The 25,887-nt window shown below is 43.9% G+C and overlaps 1 protein-coding gene across 3 annotated transcripts in view; it reads right to left on the bottom strand.

Annotated features, from left to right (window-relative positions):
• Positions 1-25,887, bottom strand: part of MORN1 (MORN repeat containing 1) — a 135,840-nt gene that overhangs the window by 16,902 nt on the left and 93,051 nt on the right. For 2 of the 3 annotated variants that reach the window (XM_077931326.1, XM_077931328.1), the window contains exons 13-14: positions 24,438-24,514; positions 8,636-14,008 (exon numbers count right to left, since the gene is read on the bottom strand). In XM_077931326.1, coding sequence (XP_077787452.1) covers positions 13,860-14,008; positions 24,438-24,514 — 226 coding nt within the window. In that variant the 3' untranslated portion in view covers positions 8,636-13,859. Of the gene's footprint in view, positions 1-8,635; positions 14,009-24,437; positions 24,515-25,887 lie in introns of those variants that run through there. The other variant, XM_077931327.1, reaches the window with a different exon arrangement.

Below are 25,887 nucleotides of genomic sequence, written 5' to 3'. Positions count from 1 at the left end.
TATTATACCAACATCCTGTCAAAATATATCTATTGCAGCACTTCCAATGGTACCTCCAAGAAAGTGATGCTGCTGGTACTAGAACTGTCCCAAAACAATTTTCCTCCTTGAAGCAAAGGACAAGATGGCTGCTTAATCTCCACACACACACACACACACACACCATGCAGAGAAGCCAACTGAACTGGCAGCTAAATCTTATTTCAATGATGGTGAAGTGACCGTGTCCACCAACATACCTGAGGGCAACTTAGGAGACGCATGGCAGGCCAAGTGGCACACACAGCTTCAATCCTTCAGCACCATCTGCCATCTAAGGCAGCTCCCTTACTCCTGGATTTAGCTGACAGACTATGTTACTAGAGTAACATCTATTTCTAATCAAAGGCCCTTTGCTTGTTTTTGGTTCAGAATTTCAGAACAGGAGGCTGGACTAGATGTGCCATTGGCTTGATCCAGCAGGCTCTTCATACATTCTTATGTTCTAATGCATGGGTAGGCAAACTAAGGCCCGGGGGCCAGATCCGGCCCAATTGCCTTCTAAATCCGGCCTGCGGATGGTCCAGGAATCAGCATGTTTTTACATGAGTAGAATGTGTCCTTTTATTTAAAATGCATCTCTGGGTTATTTGTGGGTTTTTCTTTGTGGGAGCCATTTAAGCAATGTGGAGAACCCTTCAGAACTGGAACCCTTCAACTGCATCTGGAAATGGTGTGATCTGTTCCCCCACCTAATCCTCTTGCACATGCCTCCAGTGGTGGAGGGGAGACCAGGATGCTAGACTCTTGTCTCCTCTTCTTGAAAAAAGCAGAGAGGGAGCAATGTCGAATCTAAAGTTCCTTCGGCTGTTTTCTTGGCTGATGCTGAACTTCAGGAATTCCCCCGCCATCAGAAATGTTCTGGGTTGGTTTTCTATTTTTTTTCTTTTGCTAAGGAAACAGTGCTGATCACTCTCAGCTCCAGATGTTTAGCTATGTGGTGCTGGAAGCAACTTGTGGGGATCGGGGAAGGGAGGGCTTTGGAGGTGGCTTCATCTGCCTCAGGCTGAACCTTGCAGCCTCTTGGAGCTGGAAGCCTGCCATCTTCTCAGAAGCTCTCCCACAACCACACACACCTCCCCTTCATCTCTAGTCCCACAGGGCTGCCAATGACAGATTCCCAATGTTAACCCATTCAAATCACTTGCGCTCAGTGTGTTCAAGGTGCTGTTGCTGAATACTATAAGCCCAGCTATATAGAGGAAGCACATGGGAACAGCAGAGGTCTGGTCTGGAGCAGAAGTCAGTAAGCAGAACACAGTGGGTTGTGCCAGGTTTCCATGGTGACAAGGCTAAATAGTGAGGTCCTTAGAGCAGGTAAAATGTTCTCATGGACTGACTGAGGGGGAATTCTGACTCCAAGAAGTAAGGTCCTTTGAGAAGGGCCTTAGCTCAGCGGTAGAGCATCTCCTTTGGCTGCAGAGGGTCCCACACTCAATACCTGGCATCTCCAGGTTAGAGGGCTAAGAAAAGAATGCCAAGCACCTTAGAGAGCCACTGCCAGTCAGTATAGTCCATTTAGTCCAGTGTCTTGTTCTCATAGTGGCCAACCAGATGCCTATGGAAAGCCTGCAATTCTCCTCACTTGTGATTCCCAGCAACTGGTATTCAGAGGCATACTGCTGCCAACCATGGAGACAGAACATAGACATCACTAGATGTTAGCCTGCTGGATGCTAGGCTTGACGCTTTACTGGGAAACTGCATTGATCAGCCTCTATAAAAGTCAACTTGGCGCTGCAACTGGAAATAATCTTGTTCTCAATGAATCTCTCCAACATCTAGTTAAAAAGAAGAACCTAAGAAGAGGCTGCTGGATCAGGTCAGTGCTCAGTCTATCTAGCCCAACATCCTTTTCTCATAGTGGCCATCTGGATGCCTGTATGAAACTCGCAAGCAGGACACAGGAGCAAGACCCTTCTCTCCAACCATGTTTTTCCAACAACTGGTATTCAGAAGCAATGCTGCCTCTGACAGTGGAGGCAGAGCATAACCATCATGGCTAGCAGCTATTGATAGCCTTATCCTTCATGAATTTGTCCAATTCTCTTATAAGAACATCGTTATAAGAGCATCATTACTAAAGCTTAGACCAGCAAATAGAGAATACTCTGCAGGATCAAGTAAGCACTGGCAAGACAACTGGTAGGATGACTTCATAGGCTTTCCTCCCCCAGTCCCCATATTTTCTGCAACTAACCCTTGACTTTTCTTTCCTTCTTGCATCGCAATAAAAGTCACACCTTTGAGCTCTCTGGTAAAGATGTTGTTTCTGTTCCATCAGGTCTCTCTCTCTCTCTCTCTCTTTTTTTGTCCAGTGCATTCATGGGAAGGGAGCCCTCCAACCATGGGAATGGATGTCAGAACCCCCAACCCCACCCCCTTCATCCTCTCCAAATTAAATTGCGCACATCAGAAGGTTGACTTTGGCAAGCTTCATTGGTGACTGCAAAATTCCATTGTTAAAAACGAGGCAAGTGCACACGAAGCCAGAATGAAAGCAGCAGTCTTTTCCCGCCTTGAAAAGCTTAGCACAGACAAAAGCTGGAGGGTAGACAAGGAAAGGAATGGCTTGTGAAATCAAATTTATGGCTCCCAGGAAACCACAGCTATGGGTTTTTTCCCCTCTCATATTTTTCAAAGTATTTGTTCCAAAGTGGAAATAGGTTCCAAAGCTTTTCTCAAGCCGTCATCTTCTGCAGGTGTTCTCCAGTGTGTGTGTGTGTGTGTGTGTGTGTGTGCGCGCGCGCACACACACACGCTAAAAATTAATAATGATGCTAATAATAATAATAATGATGATGATGATGAAAAAAACCCACCTCTCTGTATTAGCCATTCTTGGTGATTGGAGCCAGAACAGTTATCAACAAGTAAGAAGAAAGGAAATGCTTGTTGCCAGCATTTCCAAGAACACACTGGGAGAGGAAAACTATGACCCAATGGTGCAGTTGATGCTATTAGTTCAGAGCCAGAATAAAAGAGGGTCAGAAAAACTGCTGCTTTGCTCAGAGGCATGTTTTTCTCCTAACTTATTTCCATATTATTGCATTTAAACCTCACATTTCCTCCAGTGAATTCAAGAGGGCATACCTAGCTCTCCCACTCTCCATAATATCCCAACAACCATGTGACAGCCCATCCTCAAAGCTGCGGAATTGCAGTTGTCCTATCAGCCGGTCCTTGGGTTTGCGGCTACTGTTGCTGAATGCCAGATCAGCTCTGAGTAAGACCTCTCTCATACATGATCTGATTATGGATGAGGAGGCTGAGTGAGACCTGGGTTGGTGAGTGGGGTGGAGTTGGTACTCAGGGCAGCATCAGGGCAGACTTGAGGGTCAGGTAGGGAGAGCTGCTTTGGTCTATAGAGCTTTCATTTCTCTCTCCAGGCTCTCTGTCCAATTGGGGTTGGGGCGGGGGGAATCTAGTGTGTGTGATCCTGGCATTCCAGAGCTGATAGAGCTGGTCTTGGAGGCGGTGTTTAATGTCTAAATGAAACTGCCAAGTGGGGTCATCCGGAGCTTTGGAGTGCATTTTCAGCAATATGCTAATGACACACAGTTCTACTTCTCTTTTACATCTGCAGATGCTGCAGTGGATGTTCTGGACTGTTGTCTTGCCTTGGTAATGGACTAGATGAGAGTCAACAAACTAAAGCTCAATTCAGATAAGACAGACACGGTTAGTGGGTGGTTCCCTCGACTGGATCGATGGGAGGTTGCCTGCTCTTGATGGGGTTGCACTCCCTCTGAAGTAGCGGGTACATAGCTTGGGGATTCATTAGTTCTGGATCCACTGCTGTCACTTGATGCTCAGGTGGCCTAAGTGGCACAGAGTGCCTTTCATCACCTTTAGCTGGTGGCCCAGCACCCCTGCCAAATCTGAACAGGGATAGCCTAACTTCTGTTGTCTATGCTCTGGTAACCTCTAGCTTTGATTGCTGCAACACGTTATATGTAGGGCTGCCTCTGACGATGGTTTGGAAACTTCAGCTGGTACAGAATTCAGCAACCGGGTTGCTCACTGGGGCAAGATGGTTTGAGCATATTTTCCAATCTCAAAGACGGTGCATTTTCTATATCCTCTTGCCTGTCCTGCAGTGTCATGCATGAAAGAAGCAGCAAGCAGTTTTCACAAACTTCTGAGAGAGGGAGGGGTGAGGGAGAGAATGATTTAGGCCAATGTTTCTCAGCAAATAGTTTCGTTAAATTTCCTACAGATGTTGCTGCAGCTCGGATGTGATTTACAGAGAGACAAGTCTGAAACAGTCTTAGAGTGACACTGGGAGGTTAACATTCCAAAATCTCTGCTTGGGTACTGGAATGGATGCCAGGATTGCGGGCAGTAGACTTTTCTTTTCTTTTAATTGATTGATGCAATGCCGTTCTAATCCAAAACTCTGACTCTGGGGATTAAATTCACACTTGGACTTCACAGCCCCTTGTCCATCGTGCTGAGGTCTCAATTAGCTGATGATGATCTCCAGAACGCAACCACATCAGATTTCATTCGCTGGGCTAAGGCCAGTGCTCTGTAGCAACATCAGGCTCCCCTAGCTCACTCCCAAGACCAGGATATAACTCCAGGAGTGAGGGATCTGAATGTTAATAGATGCATGGGTTAGGGGTAAAGATGCAGCCAAATGGGGGCAGGGAGTGGGATCCAAAGTGATTCACCAAGGACTTGGCAATCCAAGGGGTTCAAGTCAGATTGCCATTTGCTCCAATTCAGTGGTAAAACATGGGTTTTCTCGAGGAAAGCAAAGGGACACACACACACACACACACACACACACACACCATTCGGACACAGAGATTTAAAGCACAAACCTGTGCCTGGAAAGCACAGTGCAACAGGAAGTCTGGATGAGCCCTTAAATGTAGTGGAAGATGCTGCCCCATTGCCAGTATTGGAAATCCAACTGCTAGTCTGGTTGGTTTATGTAGATGGAATGGGGTCCTGCCCTTTCTGTCAGGCAGCAAAATGTCTTCATTTGGCCCTATTACTCTATGAATGTAATACAGCACAAACAACAAACGGGGAACTTGTTCGCCTATAAAAGGTAAAGGTACCCCTGCCCGTACGGGCCAGTCTTGACAGACTCTAGGGTTGTGCGCCCATCTCACTCAAGAGGCCGGGGGCCAGCGCTGTCCGAAGACACTTCCGGGTCACGTGGCCAGTGTGAGATCGCTGCTCTGGCGAGCCAGAGCCGCACACGGAAACGCCGTTTACCTTCCCGCTAGTAAGCAGTCCCTATTTATCTACTTGCACCCGGGGGTGCTTTTGAACTGCTAGGTTGGCAGGCGCTGGGACCGAACAACAGGAGCGCACCCCGCCGCGGGGATTCGAACTGCCAACCTTTCGTTCGGCAAGCCCTAGGCACTGAGGCTTTTACCCACAGCGCCACCCGCGTCCCTGTTCGCCTATAGATATGTGGAATTAGAAGTCTTCCAGAGTAACAAGTAGATAAGTAGATGGTGTTCCTCTGTGAACAGCCACACACAGAAACAACCACTGAAATATCACCCAGCAAAGCATCATCCAACATCACTTGCTTTTGGTAAACATCCGCGTAACCTTTCCTTTCATGGCTTTGACTGGAGCACCTGTCTGACTAGAGTATCTCTCACTTACGGTCTTGGCCAACAAACAAGATGACTATTTATAGTGTTCATAATTTTTTTAAAAACCAAGCCATGTACCTTACCATGGCAACCACAGTGTCCATGCGCTACCTAAGAGACAAAAAGCTTTGCCTTGTAAGAACAAAACACACACAACACAAGTGATGTCAACTCCAGCTTTTGGAACAATTTGTTTTCTAGTTTCCAAGCACCCTGCGTGCGCCCCCCTCCACTTTTGCTCAATCATGGCACACTATTTATCTGTTCTCTCTGCAATAAACCTTTATTTTCCCCTTTTTAGTGTGTGTCTACAAGATCTTGAAAATGCAGCAGGGAAGCAGGCATACACTTGGGACACAAATCAACCCAGTCTGATGTACCATTTCTGACATCAATAGGGGTTTTGTTTTTTAAAAAAAACACAGAACTTTTGAAAAAAAGGGTGGGAGCAAAAACAGCTCTGTTGAATATGTGTTGGTAGCATTTTACATCCACTTTAGTATAACCAAAAGGAAATTATGGGCATCACTACAAAACACGATGAAATGGGGGGGGGGGGGGCAAAGGTCCCCCAAGGCAACATGTGTATGCCAGATTTTGTGCAGAGCAGTAGACCTGTGGAACACCTTCCCCCAACTTACTAAAGCCCAATTTGGAGGATCTTCTGGAACTTTCAGCTAGGTTTAGATGCTGCCTTTTGATGTTCAGTGCTTTGATAGTTTGTGTGCACTGGGTGTGGGGCCCAGCTTTAGGCTGGTGGGGTCAACTTTGTTTTTTCCCAATAGAAGCCCAAAACCCATCCGTGAAAGCCAGCTGCAAAATGGTGGCATGGGGGAAGGAACCAGCTTCTGACTGCACCTCACATGCCATACACTGAAATGTGTACAAATCACATTCAAGTTGCAGCAAACTGGGGATTCTAAAAGCCAAATTTAGACAGAAGAAAAGGCATTTCACTCTTGCTATTGATAAACAAGTGGGAATTAGAAACCTTTGCTAATTTCCAGCAGATTATACAGTGAATTGCTTTAACAATATAGGAAGCCATCATTTCCCTTCTGCCCTGCATTGATCACATGCAGCACTGTTTCCGTTTTGCTGCAGTTCACCTTCACCAGTCAAAAAATACGCTGTTTGTTTCACTGGCCACTGTACTAAAATATGTAACTTGCATAATTTATGTTATTAATCACATGAATTATGCAATTATATTGTCATTACGTTATTCCAGCCCATTCATTTAAGTGCGAACAAAACACTATGCTAGTGGGAACAAAATTCTTTTAGTTACACACTGTTTGCAGACTGAAAGCAGCAACAACAGCAGCAAATTCTGATTGTATTCACTGCATTAATTTCCATTCCAGACATGGGACAAATAAGAGAATTTGGGCAATTTCTGCTCCCATTTCCATTTTTGTTCAAATTCTTTGACATCCCTACCTGTAGATACCAATTTACCTTCTGCTCAGACCTGGCTTGCTGGATTGGCTGCCCCTGATGAGCATACCCACCCACTAGTTTCTCCAGTTCCATTGGCTAATTAAACAATTTATGGCCTTTTAAACTGTGGTCAGGGTGGTGATGGTATTATTTTTGTTTGTTACTATGGTATGTATTTTTGTGTTTTTATATTGTAAGACATCCTGTGAATCTCAGATGAAGGGCAGTATAGATATTTTAATAACAACAACAACAACGCTTGACAGGACCACATTAGTAGGGACCGTGTGTGTGCTGAAGTGAAGAATAGAAGGCTTGCATCAACTTGCCTCCACTTCTTTTGGAAAGTATGGAGGAAACTATGCCCTGCCCCTAGCAAGGATGTGGGGTGCAGGGAAAATGTAATTGCATTTTTAATGAAGGCTGCACTGCTTCAAAATATCAGACAGATCCCAGCTGTGTTGTACCAGTTAAATGCTGTCAACAGATCCACGTTCTAACCCCAATGAGAAGAGAACTGCTGTTATCTCTCACAGCAGAGTCCTATTATTGCCATGGGTCTAACTATGCTGGAAAGGAGCAGTTCCCTGGGATCTGGGATGGATTAGTCTGGATAGCATCCAGGGTGATGCCAGACCTCATCATGGGCTGACAGAGCCCTCATTGTGCTGAGAATGCAGATTTAAGCCAAGATTTGCAATACTATTATTTTTTTGAGGGGAGAAATGGAGAGATAAAGGAGGGGATCTAATGAGAAATAAAAGTGAGAAGGATAATAATGTTAAGGAAGGCTGGGCATAGTAAGAGTAACATAAAGTAACTTGAAAACATTTTCATGAGTGTGTTTTCTTTCTTTGTGGTGTTTTTGATCTTCATTTTCTCTCTTTTATGCTACAAAAAAAGATATTTTCCCATGCCTGGGTTAAACGTCCCCCAAAAAGTTTTAGGACAAGTCTGCATAGAATATTTGAACAAAATCTGTAGGCTAAAACCACTTAGTTTTCACCAGCCTTTGCCTAGAGCACTTTCTGTTCTACATGGTGATTGCCTGAATTTGAGTCAGAATTGATTTTCACATTAAATCAAAAAGTGCTCTTCCAGCACACCCTGAAATCCTGGTTATTTCACTTGACCTGTTCATGTCTAAAGCAGGGTTGTGTATGTTCCAGACAAATGCAAATTGCACTACTCTACCCCAATGCTATGATACCTTCCTGACTTGGATTCTGTACCTTATGCCACATTTTGGAGATGTGTTTGTGTGTGTTCACACATGCAAATGCATGCTCTGATGGAACTGTGAACTATACAGCCATCTGTAATCATAACCCTGAAAGCTTTTGGGGGTTTTTAAGCATTTGTTTGCTGGTCTTGAGTCCATCCTGCCTTGTGGCCTCTGAGTGTGGTCAAGCAAGGCCCAGAATGCATCTTTATCAGAGACAGCTGCTCAGCTGTGGGGGTGAGGGGTGGGGAGTCAGAAAGCTGATAGGAGCTGACAGAGGACAGGGGCAGTTATTCAGACCAAAGACTGGTGTAAACTATTGCTTACTTTATTTACTTTTAACATTTACTAATAATGTGTTTTTAACTTAATCGGTCTCCTCTTGAAGAACGTATTTTAACAGCCTTTGGCAAAAAAGCAACAGATCACTACTAAGTCCATCCTGTAGTAAATGCCAGTAACGTATGTCAGGTTTCCATCACACTTCTCAGATTTGGTCTTCTAAACAATCAGGAAAAAAGGAGCAAGGGGTCTGCAATGAAGAGCAGCTGTTTCTAGTCTCCAGAAAGTGTGCAAGTATTCTGGGATATATGCGCTTGTGTGCGTGTGCATGCCTGTGAGAGAAAGCACCGTCATATTACAGACAGATAAAACCAGGAGTGCTAAACCTAGCTTCTGTCAACCTTCTAACCAGTGTCCTTCCCAAATTAATCTCTTTGGATAATATATTGACTGCTTAGTCTTGCAGAACCTATTGCATACTTTTTGAAGGTTCTGTATGTACTGGACAATGCTAAGAGATGGCATTGCACATCATTTGGTCTGTCAGTCTCTCTCTGTGTACTAAGATAAGAGAAACTAAGATACACACAGAGCGTCCGACCAACCACACAACCCTGCAATGCTATCTCTTAGTATTTTCCAGTACAATGTCGGATGTATTATTTAAGGTTAGATTAAATTGCAAAAAACTGCAAAAGCAGATATTTAAAAGCAGAAGGTTGGCTATGCATCCCTAGTACATATGCCTGTTTCACTGATTAATCATCATCATAATCATCAGCATTTATTTATTAGATTTATACTCCAGATTCTGAATGCACCTAATGTTAATTAGCATCACATTACTTTGTGTGTATTCATTGGAAACCTGGACTAGACATACTGATGGAGATGTGTGAATAAGCCTCTGAAAACATCAGCCCCAGGGAGGGGAGATCTAGACTTAAGAATGCAGCACAGGGAGAACTCTTGATGACAATCACCCTCCCTGAGGCTGCTATTTTCCCCATTAGGAAAAACCTGTGTGCTAAACATTGACCCTTCCTACTCTCCTTCTCATCTTTCTCATGTGTGATCTATATTTGTATTTTGGATAGTCATTTGTCTTTTTTGCTATGCATTTGGACACATCTTAAAATACTGTAACCAAATTTTGCATGATGGTTCCTGAGATTAAGGAGCAGGTCCTCCTCTATGTTTGGATACAACTGGATGCCATTTGGAATTATAGTGGCAGGCTGAACCTTTCAAAACTGCACTTATTTTAACCACCGATTTTAAAACTGCACTAGTTTTTTGTTTTTGTTTTCTTTCTTAGAATTCCTGAGCAAAGTTGGCTAGGATGATGCTAGTATACTATATGAAGTCTTTTGAACTGAGATGTCAAAGGCTGTCCTGAAAAATGTCAAAATGAGGGTGCACAACAGACCGCTTCACACACTATGGAGGCAAAGCTTGGTACACTGAATAGGGAGTTAGACAATCACATGCCCCTGATGACCAGCATCTTATATAGCACATTTAACTCATTTTTGAAGGGACAATTCTTATGTTGGCAAAATGGCACCACAAGTGGAGGATATCAGGTGGTTTAGGGCAACCTCCATGTTTGCAGAAAAATTCTTTTTAAAAGATGTTTAAAAGGGGGCTAACCCACACAAAACAGTTCAGTGAGGACTGAACATGATCCGTGGTATGGAAAGCTGACTGCCTGTTAGAGGGGGGGAAGGGAAACAGAGCACTGTGGAATGCAGAAGGGGAAATGGAATACACTTGATAGACGATACAGATGGTTGGAACCCTGGACAGTACCACTCCACACTGCAACATTGTGTTGCAAATCCCACATGTACCTATATAGAAAATTTATGTGTTAATAATCCCATGTTTGTCATATTTAAGTACACTATAATTTTTACTGTATGTAAAGCAACATGTACCGTATTTTTCGCTCTATAAGACACACCAGACCATAAGACGCGCCTAGTTTTTGGAGGAGGAAAACAAGAAAAAAAATATTCTGAATCTCAGAAGCCAGAACAGCAAGAGGGATCGTTGCGCAGTGAAAGCAGCAATCCCTCTTGCTGTTCTGGCTTCTGGGATAGCTGCGCAGCCTGCATTCGCTCCATAAGACGCACACACATTTCCCCTTACTTTTTAGGAGGGAAAAAGTGAGTCTTATAGAGCAAAAAAAATACAGTAATTTGTACCATGGACATTTGTGTATGTGGAAGAAAAATCCAGAGTTTTCTGTTTTGTGAGATGACCATGGCCCCAGTTACAATGAACAAATAAATGACCAGAATATCACAGATTATATGACCTTGCCTTGTCATAAGCAATAAGTTTTGGCAGCTGCCTCTTCTCTGGACCTTTTGCCTGCCCCCCAATTCTTTGTAGCACCACGTTGTCACCCAGCCTCTATCTTGTAGTTCTGTATTTGCTTTTTAACTATACTATCTTCTCCGTAGGCGTAACTGGTGTTTATAAGGCATTGGGGCCACTAGGTACAATGGCTACGTTATTCCTCCACTGTCAGGGACAGTACGCCTCTGAATACCACCTGATGGGAATGACGAGTAGGGAGAGTTGTTGTTGCACTCAGTTCCTGTTTGCGGGCTTCCGACTGAGGCATCTGACAGGCCACTGTGAGAATAGGATGCTGGATTAGATGGGCCTTTGGCCTGATCCAACACAGCTCTTCTTATGTTAAATTAACAGGAGCCACACAATATTAGCTGCCAGGAAGATTTGAGTAAATCTGTATTGCTATCCATCAAGTTAATATATATCACCATTCATCTCTCTTAACTGCACTCCCTTCCTCACAAAACACTGGCAGCAGGGGGACAATGATAATGACAAACACAGATGTTATTGCTCACAACTTGTGGGCTGCCACAAGCACTTCGGGGTGGTGGAATAAACTCTTCCCTTGCCAAGTGTGGTTTGCTGTTTTACCAGTTATTCTTTTGTGTATGCTCATTGGTGTGGACTCATCGGGCTTCATTTCTGCATTCTTTAATCCTACAGAAGCCCTGTAAAATTGGCATGTCTTTCATTGCTAAAAATCAAAATCTCTCAAACACAAAAGGAAATATGTATTTAGAGGCTGTGGATTAGTAAAAGACTGCCTTCTTGGGGGGAGGGGAGAGACAGTGGTACCTTCAAACATGATACAACACAAGAAGGGCCCAGACCAAAAGGCACCATTAATTCAGCATTCCTTTTGTCACAGTGGCCAACCAAATGCATATGGGAAGCCCACAGGCAGGACCTGAGCATAACAGCAACTCCCCCTATTTGTGATTCCCATCAACTGGCATTCAGAGACTTCCTCCACTGGAGACAGAACATAGCCAACATGGCTAGTAGCCATTGGAAGCCTTATCCTCCGTGAATTTGTCTAATCCTTTGCAGGAGTCATCCAAGGTGGTAGCCATTGTTACATTTTGTAGAAGCAAATTCCATAGTTTAACTATGCCCTGTGTGAAGTCTCCCCTGAAACTTCCAACATTCAGATTCATTGAATGGCCCCAAGTTTTAGTATTAATAAAGGAGGCGGAAAGTCTTCCTACTCATTTCCCCCCCCCCCACACACACACCATGCATAATCTTACACATCTCTATCACATCCTCCCTTACTCACCATTTTTCTAAAAAGCCCCCAGTGTTGTAACATTTCTTCATGAGCGACCTGCTCCAACCCCCTTGATCTTTTCAGTTTCCCTTTTCTGAACCTTTTCCAGCTGTAAGATATCCCTTTTTGAAGCGAAACAAGTAGAACCAGGGCTTTTCCCCCCAGTCGGAACTCAACGGAACTCAGTTCCAGCACCTCTCAGGTAGGTGCCACTCTAAGATAATGAGGGAGGCACTCATGGTGAGTTTCAGCACCTCTTTTTTTCTAGAAAAATAGTACTGAGTAGAACTGTACACAGTATTCCAAGTCATGTAGATCTGGAATACTATGTACAGTCCTGGGCGCCTCACCTCAAAAAGGATACCCTGTCACTTTTTCACTGGAGATGCTTGGAAATTGAATCAGGGATATTTTTTTGCATTTAAGGCAAACACTCTTACCCCTAAGCCATGCCTCCTTTCATCATATGAGGCTGTCTTATTATGAGTCAGCCCATGGGCCCAGGATAGCCCATTCCATCTGATGGCAACGCTCCAGGGTCCCTGGCAAGGGTCTTTCTCAACCCTACAATGCAAGAACCTTTTAAACATGGGTGTATTTTTGGTTTCTATGGAAGCCGCCCAGAGTGGCTGGGGAGGCCCAGCTAGATGGGCGGGGTATAAATAATAAATTATTATTATTATTATTATTATTATTATTATTATTATTATTATTATTACACACACTGAAGTGATGCAGTCCCAAAGGACTTCACTGTTGCATGCAGCTCAACTCTCACTTGGCTATCTTTGCCATGACGCACTATTGAGTCTTGAACTGCTCATCCAACACGGCAGAGCACGTTGCGTCTCCAACACCGGCTGCTGCCAGACACAAATATGTTCCAAACAGATCTACTCACCATTCCTCCTCCACCATAATTGCTCAGATACATTTCTGGCCTGTTCAGCTGGGGCTTTATTTTTTGAATAATTAAACCAGTTTCAGATCCTCTTTCGATGATGACAGGAGACACTTTTCAAGATTGTTGGCAGTTTTCTGCTTGCCATCTTGTAGTGGGCGATTTTTTTATTTTTTTTTTAAAGAAAAATGTACTGGGTGATCAAGAGTTCTTTTTTAAAGAGCAAAGCTATCTCGCTGCAAACATGCAATTAGGGCGCAAGTGCAGCAGTCATAAATGTAATCTGCGATGTATGTTTTTGGCTGTTGGTTGACCATCTGCTTTGCTGGGCTTTATGGTTCATGGTTATCTGACCAAACTGTTGCACACATGCATCAAGTTTTTTTGTTTTTGTTTTTCAAATGCACAGCTTACATAATGGTAAAAAGTAGCAATTGGCCTGCAAGAATAAGAATCACTGGCCTATAGTAACACAGTATGAATTAACTACAGTTCATCTGAAGGAATATCCAATAGAACCAGAAGTTTTCTGTTTCTTTGCTTCGAATTTCTCATTTTATAGCCAGTTTTATGGGGATCAAATTTTAACTACTGGTGTTGAGGGTGGGGATATTATATTAATAATCAATTGTCACAGCTCTTAAGGGGAAATAGTTCACCTGTGTCCAGCTGGGCATAGTTGTGGTCACATCTTTAAATTTCTTTTCTTCAATTGACAACATCTTTTTTTGTTTCCTTTTCAGAACCTGCACTTTTGCCTCTCTTTGGCAAAACCCTCAAGAGCTTGAACGCAGGTGGGAGATGCTGGCCTAGGAATGGAGGTGAAGTCACTTCATGGACCATAATTACATACTCTCCTGAAATATATAAAGAAAAGCTGGGAATTAATGTGCAGGGATGGATTAACTGTTACACTATGTTTGCTGTAGAGTAGGACCCTGGAGTGCAATTACCTGGAAAACTACATAGAGACGATCATGCTTTTAAACTATGAATGAATTAGTCATCTCACACATAAGCAGCAAGTGTCACCTGTCTTTCTGTGGCCAATGACTATTGTAACAAGTTTCTATATCTGAACTTGCAAGCTATCATGCACAAGCTACCATACGCTCTAACTGGTTATTAAAAAGCAATACATTTTAATTTAAGAAATGTTACGTTGAGGATAGGACACACAACGCTTCTGCTGCTTTGCAACAATCTGTTCATTTTCAAATGTACAGGCTGAGAAACAAGCACTCAAGGAGGCAGAACTAGTCTCGAAGCAAAACCATAGCTCTCCTGACAATCTAACCAGTTTTCCAGCAGTGCCTGAAAACTGCTTCCATTCAGCTCCCTTTGCACATGCTCTGAGAGACAAGTTTAGATCCACTAACACTCTGCAGCAAAATTTGATTCAAGGTCTAGTTGAAAGGAGTGCTGCCTTCTTGGTTTAAATACGAAGGCTTACGAACAAAGGACCTTCAGGAAAGAAATTTGTTTGCCCCATTTATTGGCTGCAAAATGGCTGGAGAATTTCAAAGCGACAGGTATCATTACAATATAAAAGTGAATAAGGAATAAAAAGTGGTGGTGGGGGGGAATGTTTTGTTGCCCTAGAAACAGCTCAGTTCCTGTTACCGCTCCTTTGTGACCCATTAATCTTCTACATATTTTGGTGCCAGAATATGTAAGAAAGCTCCTACAAACCTGGAATTTCACAGCATGTGGAAAATCCTTTCAATTGGAAAGGGTTACCTCCCTGGCCGATAACTGACAGAGGCCACTGTTGTTGCCAGGTCTCCTGAGGGCTACGACTTGGGAGCCCTTCTTTATAAAAGAGATCTCTAGCCTCCACACTGCAGTCCTGTTGCCCGATTTCCAATGTGCTTTCCAAAATATGTTTAACGCAGGTGGAGTCTGCAACAAACTGCCATAGTGTACTCCCATCCTTTAGCAGAAATTGTTGCTGTTCAGTGCTCCAACCTGCCAAGCTGGCCCTTCCCCTGGATACTTTAAGCTTGAAGGACAGGGGTGGGGATTAGGCACACGGGCCAAATGCGACACTCCAGGCCTCTCTATTTGGCCCTCAGAACTCTCCACTAGTCACATCACTTCTCCACGGACCACACCCCTCACTGGCTGTGCATCACATCTTCAGTGGGTGTTTTCGCCTGGCTGCAATATGTCCTTGAACTCTGATAATGCATCTTGTTTGTTCAGATGGAGGAGAGAGGTGTGTGTGTGTGTGTGTGTGTGTGTGTGTGTGTGTGTGTCGATAGTAGCTTACTGTAAGAGGAAAATTTAATTAGTTCCTCTACCCACTTCCAACTCTACACTTCTATGATTCTATGACACAGAGAAGTCTGGAGGGCAGCTTTTGGTTCTCAGGTCAGCTGTTCCTCATGCCTAGTCATGGACTGGCTGGATGCAGAGGAATGGTGGGAGGCACCAGCTGGGCAACTCCCAAGGGAAGTCAGGTCAGAGGCAGTGGATTGGTGTTGGGATGACTGAGTGGTCAGAGGGAGAAGAGGGGGGAGATTGGGAGGAGGAGGAGGAGGTGTCGGAAGCTGAAGAGGAAACAAGGCTTAGTGAGCAGCAGGAGGCTGTTGCAGACAGCTCCCTAGAAGCGGAGGTAGAAGCAGAGGCTGGAGAAGAGGGGGGCAGGCAAGAGGCAGATATCAGACAGGGTGCTGAAGAAGCCAGAGTGTCCTCCCCTCCTGCTGCAACCAGCTTCTCCCACCTATGCCCTGGTCTCCCAGAACCCCAAGTGGTATGAAGAGGGAAGGGCAAAAACAAACAAGACGAAGACGTCTCAGGCTGCTTGAAAAGGACCCTGGGCAGGAGGAGACTTAGAGAGCTGTGGGAAGGCAAGGTCCTTCAGTCCTCGCAACTACCTCATTGGGGCAAGACCTACTGGGAGGAGTTACTGTGTTTGCTAAGCCTGAGCTGTTTTGTTCCTTTGAATAAATAGTTAACTTCACTGACACCTTGTTGTGAGTTTTTGCTGCCCTGCTCCCGACTTGACATCCCGCTCTGCACTACTGGGTTGTAGCCTGATCGAATATGGACCACAACAGCAGAACCAACACCATATAAATATATGGGTTTTAAAAAATTAAGAACTGTGTTGCCGAATGCATGTTTGGGTTAAAGGTAGGTCCCTAGTCTGAAAAGGTTTAAGACTACTGCACTAAGCTACGCCAGCTCTTAGAACAGCTTTTTTTAAATGTTAAGAGATTACATAATGTTAATATACCACCCTGTTAATGCTATGTTATTCACATGACAGCATTGTTCATTTGGTCTCCAGCAGCCTATATAGGCCATTCTGTTGAAGTCACACTAGGATGAAAACTGCCAGGTGCTTTGTCAAATAAAGCTTACAGGTCTTAGAAAGTGCTGCCAGCAGCTGGGGGGGGGGGAGGAGGAACGATAACCCTGGCGATATCAATGGCTGTTCTGCTGAGGGCTGTCAAAGCATTTTACAAATGGCTTAAAGTACGGGGCGAAGCAGAGCTCAAATAGGGCTTCCTCTGGTGTGAAATGCAACATTACAGAAGGTTCTCCAGCCTGGCAGTAAAGAATACTGCACGCAATCCGTATTACATGGGGATTAAAAGGAAGGAATATGTTATTCCAAGAGCTGGACGGGGGCCAGGACACCTGGGCTAGGAGCCCCCTAACTCGGAGGGAAAATATGCAATGAGATTTTGTCTTATTTTAGATGAGAGTTAACACCTCTGCAACTGTAGCAACAGTCAGACATGCAGTAACGGGGCAAGGGACTGTGCTGTCCAAGACAGGACGATGGCTCTGTTGCAGTCCCTCATTCGCTTCGTGATGGTGGTAGCACTGCTGTCCTCCTCCTTCCCCTCCCTCTGCTGCCCCTCATTCCTCCTCTGTCTCCCCACCCCCCATTGTACTTAAAAACAACAACAACCTTTTGCTCTATGCTCTGGTAACCTCCTGGCTAGATTACTGCAATACATTACATGTGGGGCTGCTTCTGAAGATGGTTCAGAAACTACAGCTGGTGCAAAATTCAGCTGCCAGATTGCTCTCCATGGTTTGAGCATATAGCATCAACCCCGGCCCAACTGCACTGGCTGCCAATCAGTTTCTGGACCCAATTCAAAGTGCTGGTTTTGTACTATAAAGCCTTGAATGGTTCAATACCTCAAGAATTGCTTCTCCCCATATGTACTGGCCCGAACCCTGCAATCATCATCTGAAGCCTTTCTTTGTGTGCCTCCTTGGCAAGAGGTCTGGAGAGCAGCAACACAAGAACGGGCCTTTTCTGTGGTGGCTCCCTGTTTGTGAAATGCTCACCCCCTAGAGGATTACCTGGTGCCATCATTATACATCTTAAGATACCAAGCAAAAATAATCATCTATAGCCAGGCCTTTGACTAATTAAAGCATCTATGGCCTTTCGAACTGTGTGTGTGTGTGTGTGTGTGTGTGTGTGTGTTAATTTTGTTTGTTTGCTGCTATGCTATGTATTTTTGTGTTTTTATATTGTAAACCACCCTGTGATCCTTGGATGAAGAGTGGTATAGAAATTTAATAAATAAATGAATATTAATAAATATGTGCATATTATATTATGTTTTATACTGCCTGTTATAGAGGCATTTTGGACTGTTACATAGTTTGCATCTCCATACTGAGGGGGTGGAGTAAAATTAGCACTGCCCCATCTAAAGAGTGAATGCTTTGGACTGTATCCAATGTTAGTCATGCAATTCATGGACATGACTCTTGGATCCACCAGGGGCCTTCCTGCGTTCAGTATTGTGGGCTCAATTTTATGGAACTCCCTTCCCGTTAAAGTCAGACATGCCCCTCCCTGTTCAACTTCCAGTGCCTACTGGAGCATTTTAATAGAAGTCTTATTGTTATAGTTTTGTTAACCTTTACCTTTTCTGTATTGTATTTTTCTGCACACCACTTAAGAGACTATTGTAGTTAAGCAGTATATAAATTATTTAAGCAATTAAACCAACTCATTTCAATGGGCCTACTCTAAGTAGGACTTAAATGGATGCAGTGCTTTATGGCTGCAGTCTGCTGCCTATTGAAGTCAATGCACTACCATTGAGTTTTACTGGAACTGGGTCACATTGATGAGAATCTATCTGCAGAAACACAGTCAGGTGTATGGGAGGTTTTTGCCACTTTTTCTCTCTCTGTTTAATTCCTAACTGCAATGTAATTATTACTTCAGTAAACATTTCCGATTGTCTAATTACTATAAATGTTCAAGCTTTTAGAAGTGAAGCTAACAGGCCTAACAAGAACATCATGAAAAAGAATAGCGCAACCCTGAATTCCATGTAAACATTAGAGTGTCAAAGCCTTCATGTCCCTCCATCTCTTGGGTAGTAAGACTAGAAGGGACAGATGAATCTGTCAATTTCAATTTGTCTAAGTTTGTCATTTTTCTAGTTTTAAGTTCAGCTCTTCACATTTCTGCATCAATTTGAGAATTACTATTTGTAAGTCATCCTGAAAATTCACCAGCATTCTAGTGCAAATTTCTCTTATATACAGCTTTGTTTGCCATTTCATCTTGATATGCAATTTTTACAAAAAGGTTTCCCTAATACTACGTATTTTTGCTAAAGTAGGTACTTTTATTGTCTGCTTTCTCATACTATATACATATTTGTGCACATTATGCGGTTTGAGAACTGCGTCACAAAATTCAGAGAAGCACAAATTTCCGATCATACCTGTGTTTTCGGTTCAAATATTTTTATGCATTAATTTATGTATTTATGTATTTATTTATTTATAATAAATAAACAAAAATAAAAATATGTACCCCACTCCTGAGACCATTCCATTATAACTATCCAACCTCCCAAAATTTTAACACCTCTTGTGATGGTTTGACCCCTTTCTGTTAACAGTAGAAATTCGACAAATACCTTCCATAGCTCTTCAAAATAATTTCTCCTGTATATTCCCTGCTTTACCTTAATAGCACATGTTAATTTATCATTAATAGCTATATCCCACACCTCTTTATACTATTCTTCCATTTTATATTCACCTTGCCCTTTCCACTCCCTAGCTACAATAGCTAGTGCAGCTGTCAATAATTTTGTGAGCAAGTCCTTCGTAGTCTGCAAGCTTTCCACCCCATCATAAACAATGCTACCTCTGGACTTTTAAGTCAACTTTAACCCTGTGATTTCTGTTATCTCCTTAAACACCCTTTGTCAAAAGGTTTGCACGTATTCTCCCATATTTCCCCCTAGCTTTGAATATTTATCTGCCCTATTGTCTCCTTCCTCCCCACCTATTTTAATTGATCTTGTTGATCTTCCATTTCTACTAAAATTTTATAAATTTCACTGGTTTCCCCTTTTATAACTGTATTTTCTTCTTTATCTCCCCTTTTTATTATCATTTTTTCAAATTTTGTATATTCTTTGCATTTATTTTCCCATAACCACTTATTTGTCCATTGCATCAGTTGTAGACTGTTAAACCAAGTTATTTTACCTCCTGTTAGAGCTTCTCTTATTTGTTATTTGCTTCTCATTTTCTCCACTCATTCCTTTATTTTAAGTATTTTCTTCTTTCGCTTCTTTTTTCAATTTCCTTTTTAAAATTTACTGGGAAATCTTCTAGCATCACCAACAGAGCTGGTGGGGAATTTACTGGTATATTTTTCCTTTATCTTTTGCCCATATCTCAATGATGTTCCTTAATAAGGGATTTTGTTCAATATATATATATATATATATATATATATATATATATATATATATTTGGGGGGGATGCAGATTAGATAGGTTTGCATTAAAAATCTGAACTGAATTTCTCTCCCATCCCTAGAGAGAGAAACTGTATGTTGCTGCCACAGGGTCAATCATCAACAACGTTGTTTTTCCATCAGAGATTTTTTCTTTCTTTTGCCATGGTATGAATTGGGAAAAACAGAGAAGTGAGCTCAGGAATGCATCCCCCCCCCTTCCAATTCCTGTGTTAAAGGAGCTATGAGATCATTCCTGATTGTATTAAGAGATTGCTTCCACATATCCATTTGAACAATCCATTATTTCCCCCTTAATTACTTACATGCACAGATCTACTCTGATATTTTCTTTCGTTGGCCACCTTCCTGATGCCCATAAATAGTCTCAAAAAATGCCTACTCAGAACTAACAATATGTAACCTGAGGGGGCCTCAGAGGTTTCTCAGGTCTTATCCCTCCAGAATTCCTTGCTGTGAGCAAGAGGCATCCAACATTAAGCCTCTATAATATAACAAACCGGTTTCTAAGTGGTTTAATTGTCAGTGCTTCTGCTAAGGAACAGTACTTATAGAAAGGTATTGAGAAGTATGTGTGGGTAGCTTTAAATTTGCAGACATGTCCTCAGTGGTTCCCCTGCCCCCTCAATCTTTTGTTGGCCTTGTGGGGGAAGGAAATCCATTTGCTCATGCTGTTCAATCCCCAGCGAGCACACAGTACCTTAAGGGAACCACCTAAGATTCTGCCAAATAGAAGATGTCGATCACAAAGAGTATTAACATTTGAGAAGCAAGTTTGGGCATTCAGCTTATATGGAAGACATTCCTCAGAGCTGAGAGAGAGAGAGAGAGAGAGAGAGAGAGAACCAGGCCAGATGGTTTCATTCCCTACAATCTAAACTTGTATGGAGCTGAAAGGCAATAGGTGTAGCCCATGAAAACCATATGAGTCAGTGTGGTGTAATGGTTAGAGTATCAGACTAATATCTGGGAGACCGAGGTTCACATCCTCACTTGACTGTGAGGCTTACTGGGTGACCTTAAGCCAGTCACTGCTTCTCAGCCTCTCATAGGGTTGTTGTAGGGATTAAATGTGGAAAGGGGAACCATGTTTCCCACCTCCTAGCTCCTTGGGGGGGGGGGGAGTGGGATACAAATGCAGTAAATAAATAATAAATAAATTTCCTTGCCAGTGCTGCATATTCATTAAGCCCTTGGATTGGTCCCAACCACCACCAAAACCTTATCTCGAAGATGTGGTAGTAGCAGGAGCCATATACAAGCCCCTCTGAAACATTTGTGGGCAACAGTCAGGCAAAAGTGAAAAAAACTCATGGTCCTTCCATAAAAGAGCTTAAGAAATCGTGAACTGGCATCTGGGCAGATAGCCCCTTCATTCATTATTCTAAGATGTTGCACATACTATTTGCTAAGAGAAAGGGGGGGGGGGAATCTACATTTTGTGCCAAGAAACAAAAGAGGTGAATTCTGTGACCTGAAAAATTATGCGACGTGGCGTGTGTATGTTTGCATACAATTTGCATAGTTTATTTAGCTTCTGCTAACCACAGGGTTTGCAGGCTTGCTCACAAGGAATTGTATGTGAATTGAACCTATGCCTCTTCACTGATGGAGAACCAGCTCATCTCTCTTTTCGGCTTCTGATATTTCACCAGACATAGCCTACCTACCATTGCAGGTGTAAAAGGCTAAAAAGTTATTGTTGTTGTTGATTATAATACTCCCCTCCTCTTTCTTTTTCAGTGACAACTGAGGTTTTTGGGCGGGGCAGCGGGGGTTCTGATTCTGATAGAGTTCCATTGCACAAGCATGGAATAAATGACTCCAGGCAGGGTCACTATTAACTCTGCTGAGAAGCCATTGACATGAGGCTCCTCCCTCTATTACCTGCCACCCAGAAGCAATCATTACATCGATTTAGCAGAAGCAGCAAAGGAAAGCAGGGCTTTCCTTCAGCTGAGACACTAGCAATTTTCTGGCTCCTCCTTTCCTTGAATTGCTTCCCATTACAACTGCTGTTATAAGAATTTTGCTGTTACGAACCATTACCATTTCTCCTCCCTCCCCATTCTTTTTTCTTTCTGTGTCATGTCTTCCAGATTGTAAGCCTAAAGACAGGGGTTGTAGTACTGACCCTTGTAAGCTACTTTGGGAGCATTTGGGGGGGGTGAAGCTTGTGTGTGTGTTTCTCTCAATCCTTCAAATAAATATTCAGTGATCTAAATAAAAATAAAATGAATGAATGAAAACACAGGATAATCCCCTTGGCCCAAATAAGAATACAAGGAGAACTCTGCTGAATCAGATCAAGGGTCCCTCTGCCCCAGCCTCCTCTTCTCGGTAACAGCCAGCCCTAATACTTCTGGGAAGCCCATAAACATGGAATGAAAGTAGCCCCCCACTTGCCAAACCCTGCTTGACCCTCCCCCCAGCAGCTTCAATTCAAAACCAGACTGCCTCTGTATATGGAGGTTCCATTTAGCTGCCATGGAAAATAGTGGTTGATACCTCCACCTTCCATACAACCTTTTTTTGACATTATAGTAACAGTTTGCTGGATCAGACTGGGGCTCCATCTACTCTGGCTTCCTGTTTGCAGCAATGGCTGGCCATGTGGCTTCTGGGAAGTCTAAAAGCAGGGCACGAAGGCAACAGGTGCTATTTAGTGGTTTACTGCCTCGGAACATGGGATGGTTCTATTAAGCTCTCATGATTAAAAGACATTTCTACCAATCTCCCATGCATGGTCTTTTTCTCTTATATGGCCAAACCTGCTCCAGGAACAAGAGCTGGGACAGAAAGATAATAATAGGGGGAAAAACCCTCCCCACCAGCTCACTTATCATGTGCGTATGTGTGAGCTGTTCCGCCCCACACTTTGAGAAGGTTGCAGTTAGGATTTTGTGTACACGAGCCTTCCTCTCTCTCGCTTCCCCTCCCATCTGTTCCAAAAACAGGCTGACATTTAAAAAACAGGGAGAAAAGAACGTCATGTTGCAGCTATCAATATGGAATCTGGGCTCAGCGTCTATATAGGAACTAGCACTCGCAAAAGCAGGACAATATGACTTTTTAAAAAGACTTGCCAAGATCAGTGCAAGGGACAAAAAACAAAGCACTGTATGTCGCATATAACATGCTAGAAGAACAAGGCTCCAAATGCATGAACAAGTTTGGGCAGAATCTGTGCAGGATTGACTCTGTTTTTCTGATGTGTTGTTCCCCCTCCCCTTGCAAGCAGAATATCATCAGCCAGCCCCAGTACCATTCTTGCCTTACTCAGCCACTTGTTACCACAGTAGTATTGCTGGCAGGGCGGCTAACATTATTTTTCTGGGCACCCTGGGGGAGAGAAAAGAATGGCTGAAGGCTATTCTAACATTCCCTTTTACTGCTCAGGAAGACTATTCTCATCCAAAATTGTTATACAAAAAGCCTGCTGGTTGTTTCTGGCTAATGTTGCTTGCCTGGTTTTCTCTCTACAGCTACCACCAGAAATATTTGGTGGCCAAGTGCCCTTTACTTTACAGGCACAGTGCAAGGACACTCTTCTGCCTAGCCTGTTGCCCTTACTAAGCCTCTGAACAGGCTGCTATCTGGCTTCTCATTTACCATCTTCAAAATGTGCTTAATGAGTTAAAAGTTAACGGCATTAACTTTGGTTACCATTTTGCACTCAGAACATGACTTTAGATAATATGTGGAACTTCTACCTGTGGCACTGCACCCTATAGGCAATGACCCCAAAACAGGCATTTTCTGCTATTGCCCCTATATAGTGCAATGCCCTTCCTTATAAATGCTTTTAAATAAATACTGGAAGTCAGGGGCAGTAGGCAAAGGCACTCTCTTGTTTACAAGATATGTGGCTACAATCCTAAGTCCACTGATCTGGGAATAAGCCTCATTGACTTCAATAGGAATTACTTCTCAGTAGACAGGATTAGGACTGCGCAGTAGAATAGGAAGCTCAAAGCCATTTCAGAGGTACCCAATGCTGTTTATGTTTGCTTATGAGAACCCGGTCTTGGCTTATAAACCTTGGATATGGAAGCCCTAGGAATTTCCAAATCAAACTCCACCTTGCAGTTTCTTTGAACTCTTTCCCATACTGCTTGGCTTACTTATTGGTGTTGCAGGGACTGGGAAGTTAAAAGGCTCCCATAACCTTCCTTACAATTGGATCAGATAGGAAAAATAATGTTACAGCTAGCACCCACCAAACAAACAGCAATTCAGGAATGGAGGGAATCACGATTCTTAACAGAGGAGCCTAAATTGTCATGGAATGATGAATGAATCACCTTGCGAAGACACCGAAATAAAGATGCTTTGAAACAAAAACCCCTCAGGACCATTCAAGTGCAGAGCTGATGAAAACAAGTTTTTCACCCTTGCATCATCCTGACCTCTGTGACTTTGCTCCTGAAATTAACAACTTTTTTTTGAGGGGGGAGCAGTGATTTGCACAAAATATGGAAGAGATGAGAGAGCTTGAGAATGAGAAATTATACCTGGTGGTGCTGCAGTGACTTTCTGATGATTATGGCTTGCTCTAGAACCCTTCCATCCTTCATCTTCCCCTTCAGACCTGCAGATGATGATGGAGAAAAAGTGAGGTGATAGTGTCTCAGCTGTGCTGCCAATAGCCAACTGCTTATCAACTATGCTGTATACTGTGGCACACAGGCTTGCCATATGTCCGGAAAATTCCAGACATGCCAGGAAATCGGACACCTAAAATGGCATCGGGGGGGGGGTGTTGAATTTTAAGAGATGTCAGGAATTTTCAGGACATATGGCAACCTGTTTTCTCTCTCCCCCCCCCCCCTGTTTTTCTGCACCCAGGTGGCAGTGCAGTAGTGGAGTTAGCTGGGGGTGGGGAGGGCAGTCTGCACTGGGCACCACTTTTTTGGGGGATGGTGCAGCATATTACAGTGGTACCTCAGGTTACATACGCTTCAGGTTACAGACTCCGCTAACCCAGAAATAGTACCTCGGGTTAAGAACTTTGCTTCAGGATGTGAACAGAAATTGTGCTTCGGCGGCAGCGGGAGGCCCCATTAGCTAAAGTAGTACCTCAGGTTAAGAACAGTTTCAGGTTAAGAACGGACCTCCGGAACGAATTAAGTACTTAACCCGAGGTACCACTGTATTTACTTATTTCGCAATATATGCCGCCCATCATGCTTCCATCTCTAGGTATGCAGAGGCCCCTGCTTGTCTGCAGGGCCATGTCCCCAGGTCTGCTACATGTCCGCTGCATGTGTCTGGAGCACAGGTCAGTGGGGAACAGACGGTGAACAGCGAAAGCATGAAGCGCTTGTGCCTTCCTCACAATCCCACCTGTCCAGTCCCAGCATTTGAAGTAATGGCGCTAGCTAGGACTCGGCTGCCACACAGCTCGGCAGCTGCCATTTGAGGACGGTCCAGCAGCAGAACCTGTGGTGCAGGATCATGAGCAGTAGCAGGTGAGTGGCTGCCCGGCTGTTCCTGGCCTGTAGCTGGTGGTGGCTACCGGGCATCCCACCCATACAGTGGTAGAGCTTTATGCTCCAGCACTGGGGGGGGGGGCGGAGAGCAGGCAGTGGCGGAGCTGGCACACATCCTGGGAGCATGGCACGCCGCCCGTAGGGACGTGGCACGCATCCTGGGGGCGTGGTGTGCTGCCCGTAGGGGCGTGGTGCCCAGCATGGGCAGGGTGGGGGGCAGCCGAGATGGCACCCCGCCGGGATGGCACCCCGCCGGGATTGAGCTGCCAGGGGCGGTGCGCTGCCCCCGCACGCCTCTTCCTCTACCAGTGCACCCACACATTCTTCCTCTCTGCTTGCACACAGGCCGGGGTCAGGGACGAGACAGCCTGGCAGTCAGCCTGATGATCAGCTGATTGTTGGGATTGCACAGCTCAGAGAGTGCTATGCAGAAGGGTTTGCAGGTGTTGTCAATCAGCTGATTGGCAGTGCC

The sequence above is a fragment of the Podarcis muralis genome, chromosome 7, assembly GCF_964188315.1.
Source record: "Podarcis muralis chromosome 7, rPodMur119.hap1.1, whole genome shotgun sequence".
Classification (NCBI taxonomy): domain Eukaryota; kingdom Metazoa; phylum Chordata; class Lepidosauria; order Squamata; family Lacertidae; genus Podarcis; species Podarcis muralis.
The sequence above is the reverse complement of the archived record's forward strand: the minus strand, read 5'-3'. Positions and strand labels throughout refer to the sequence as shown.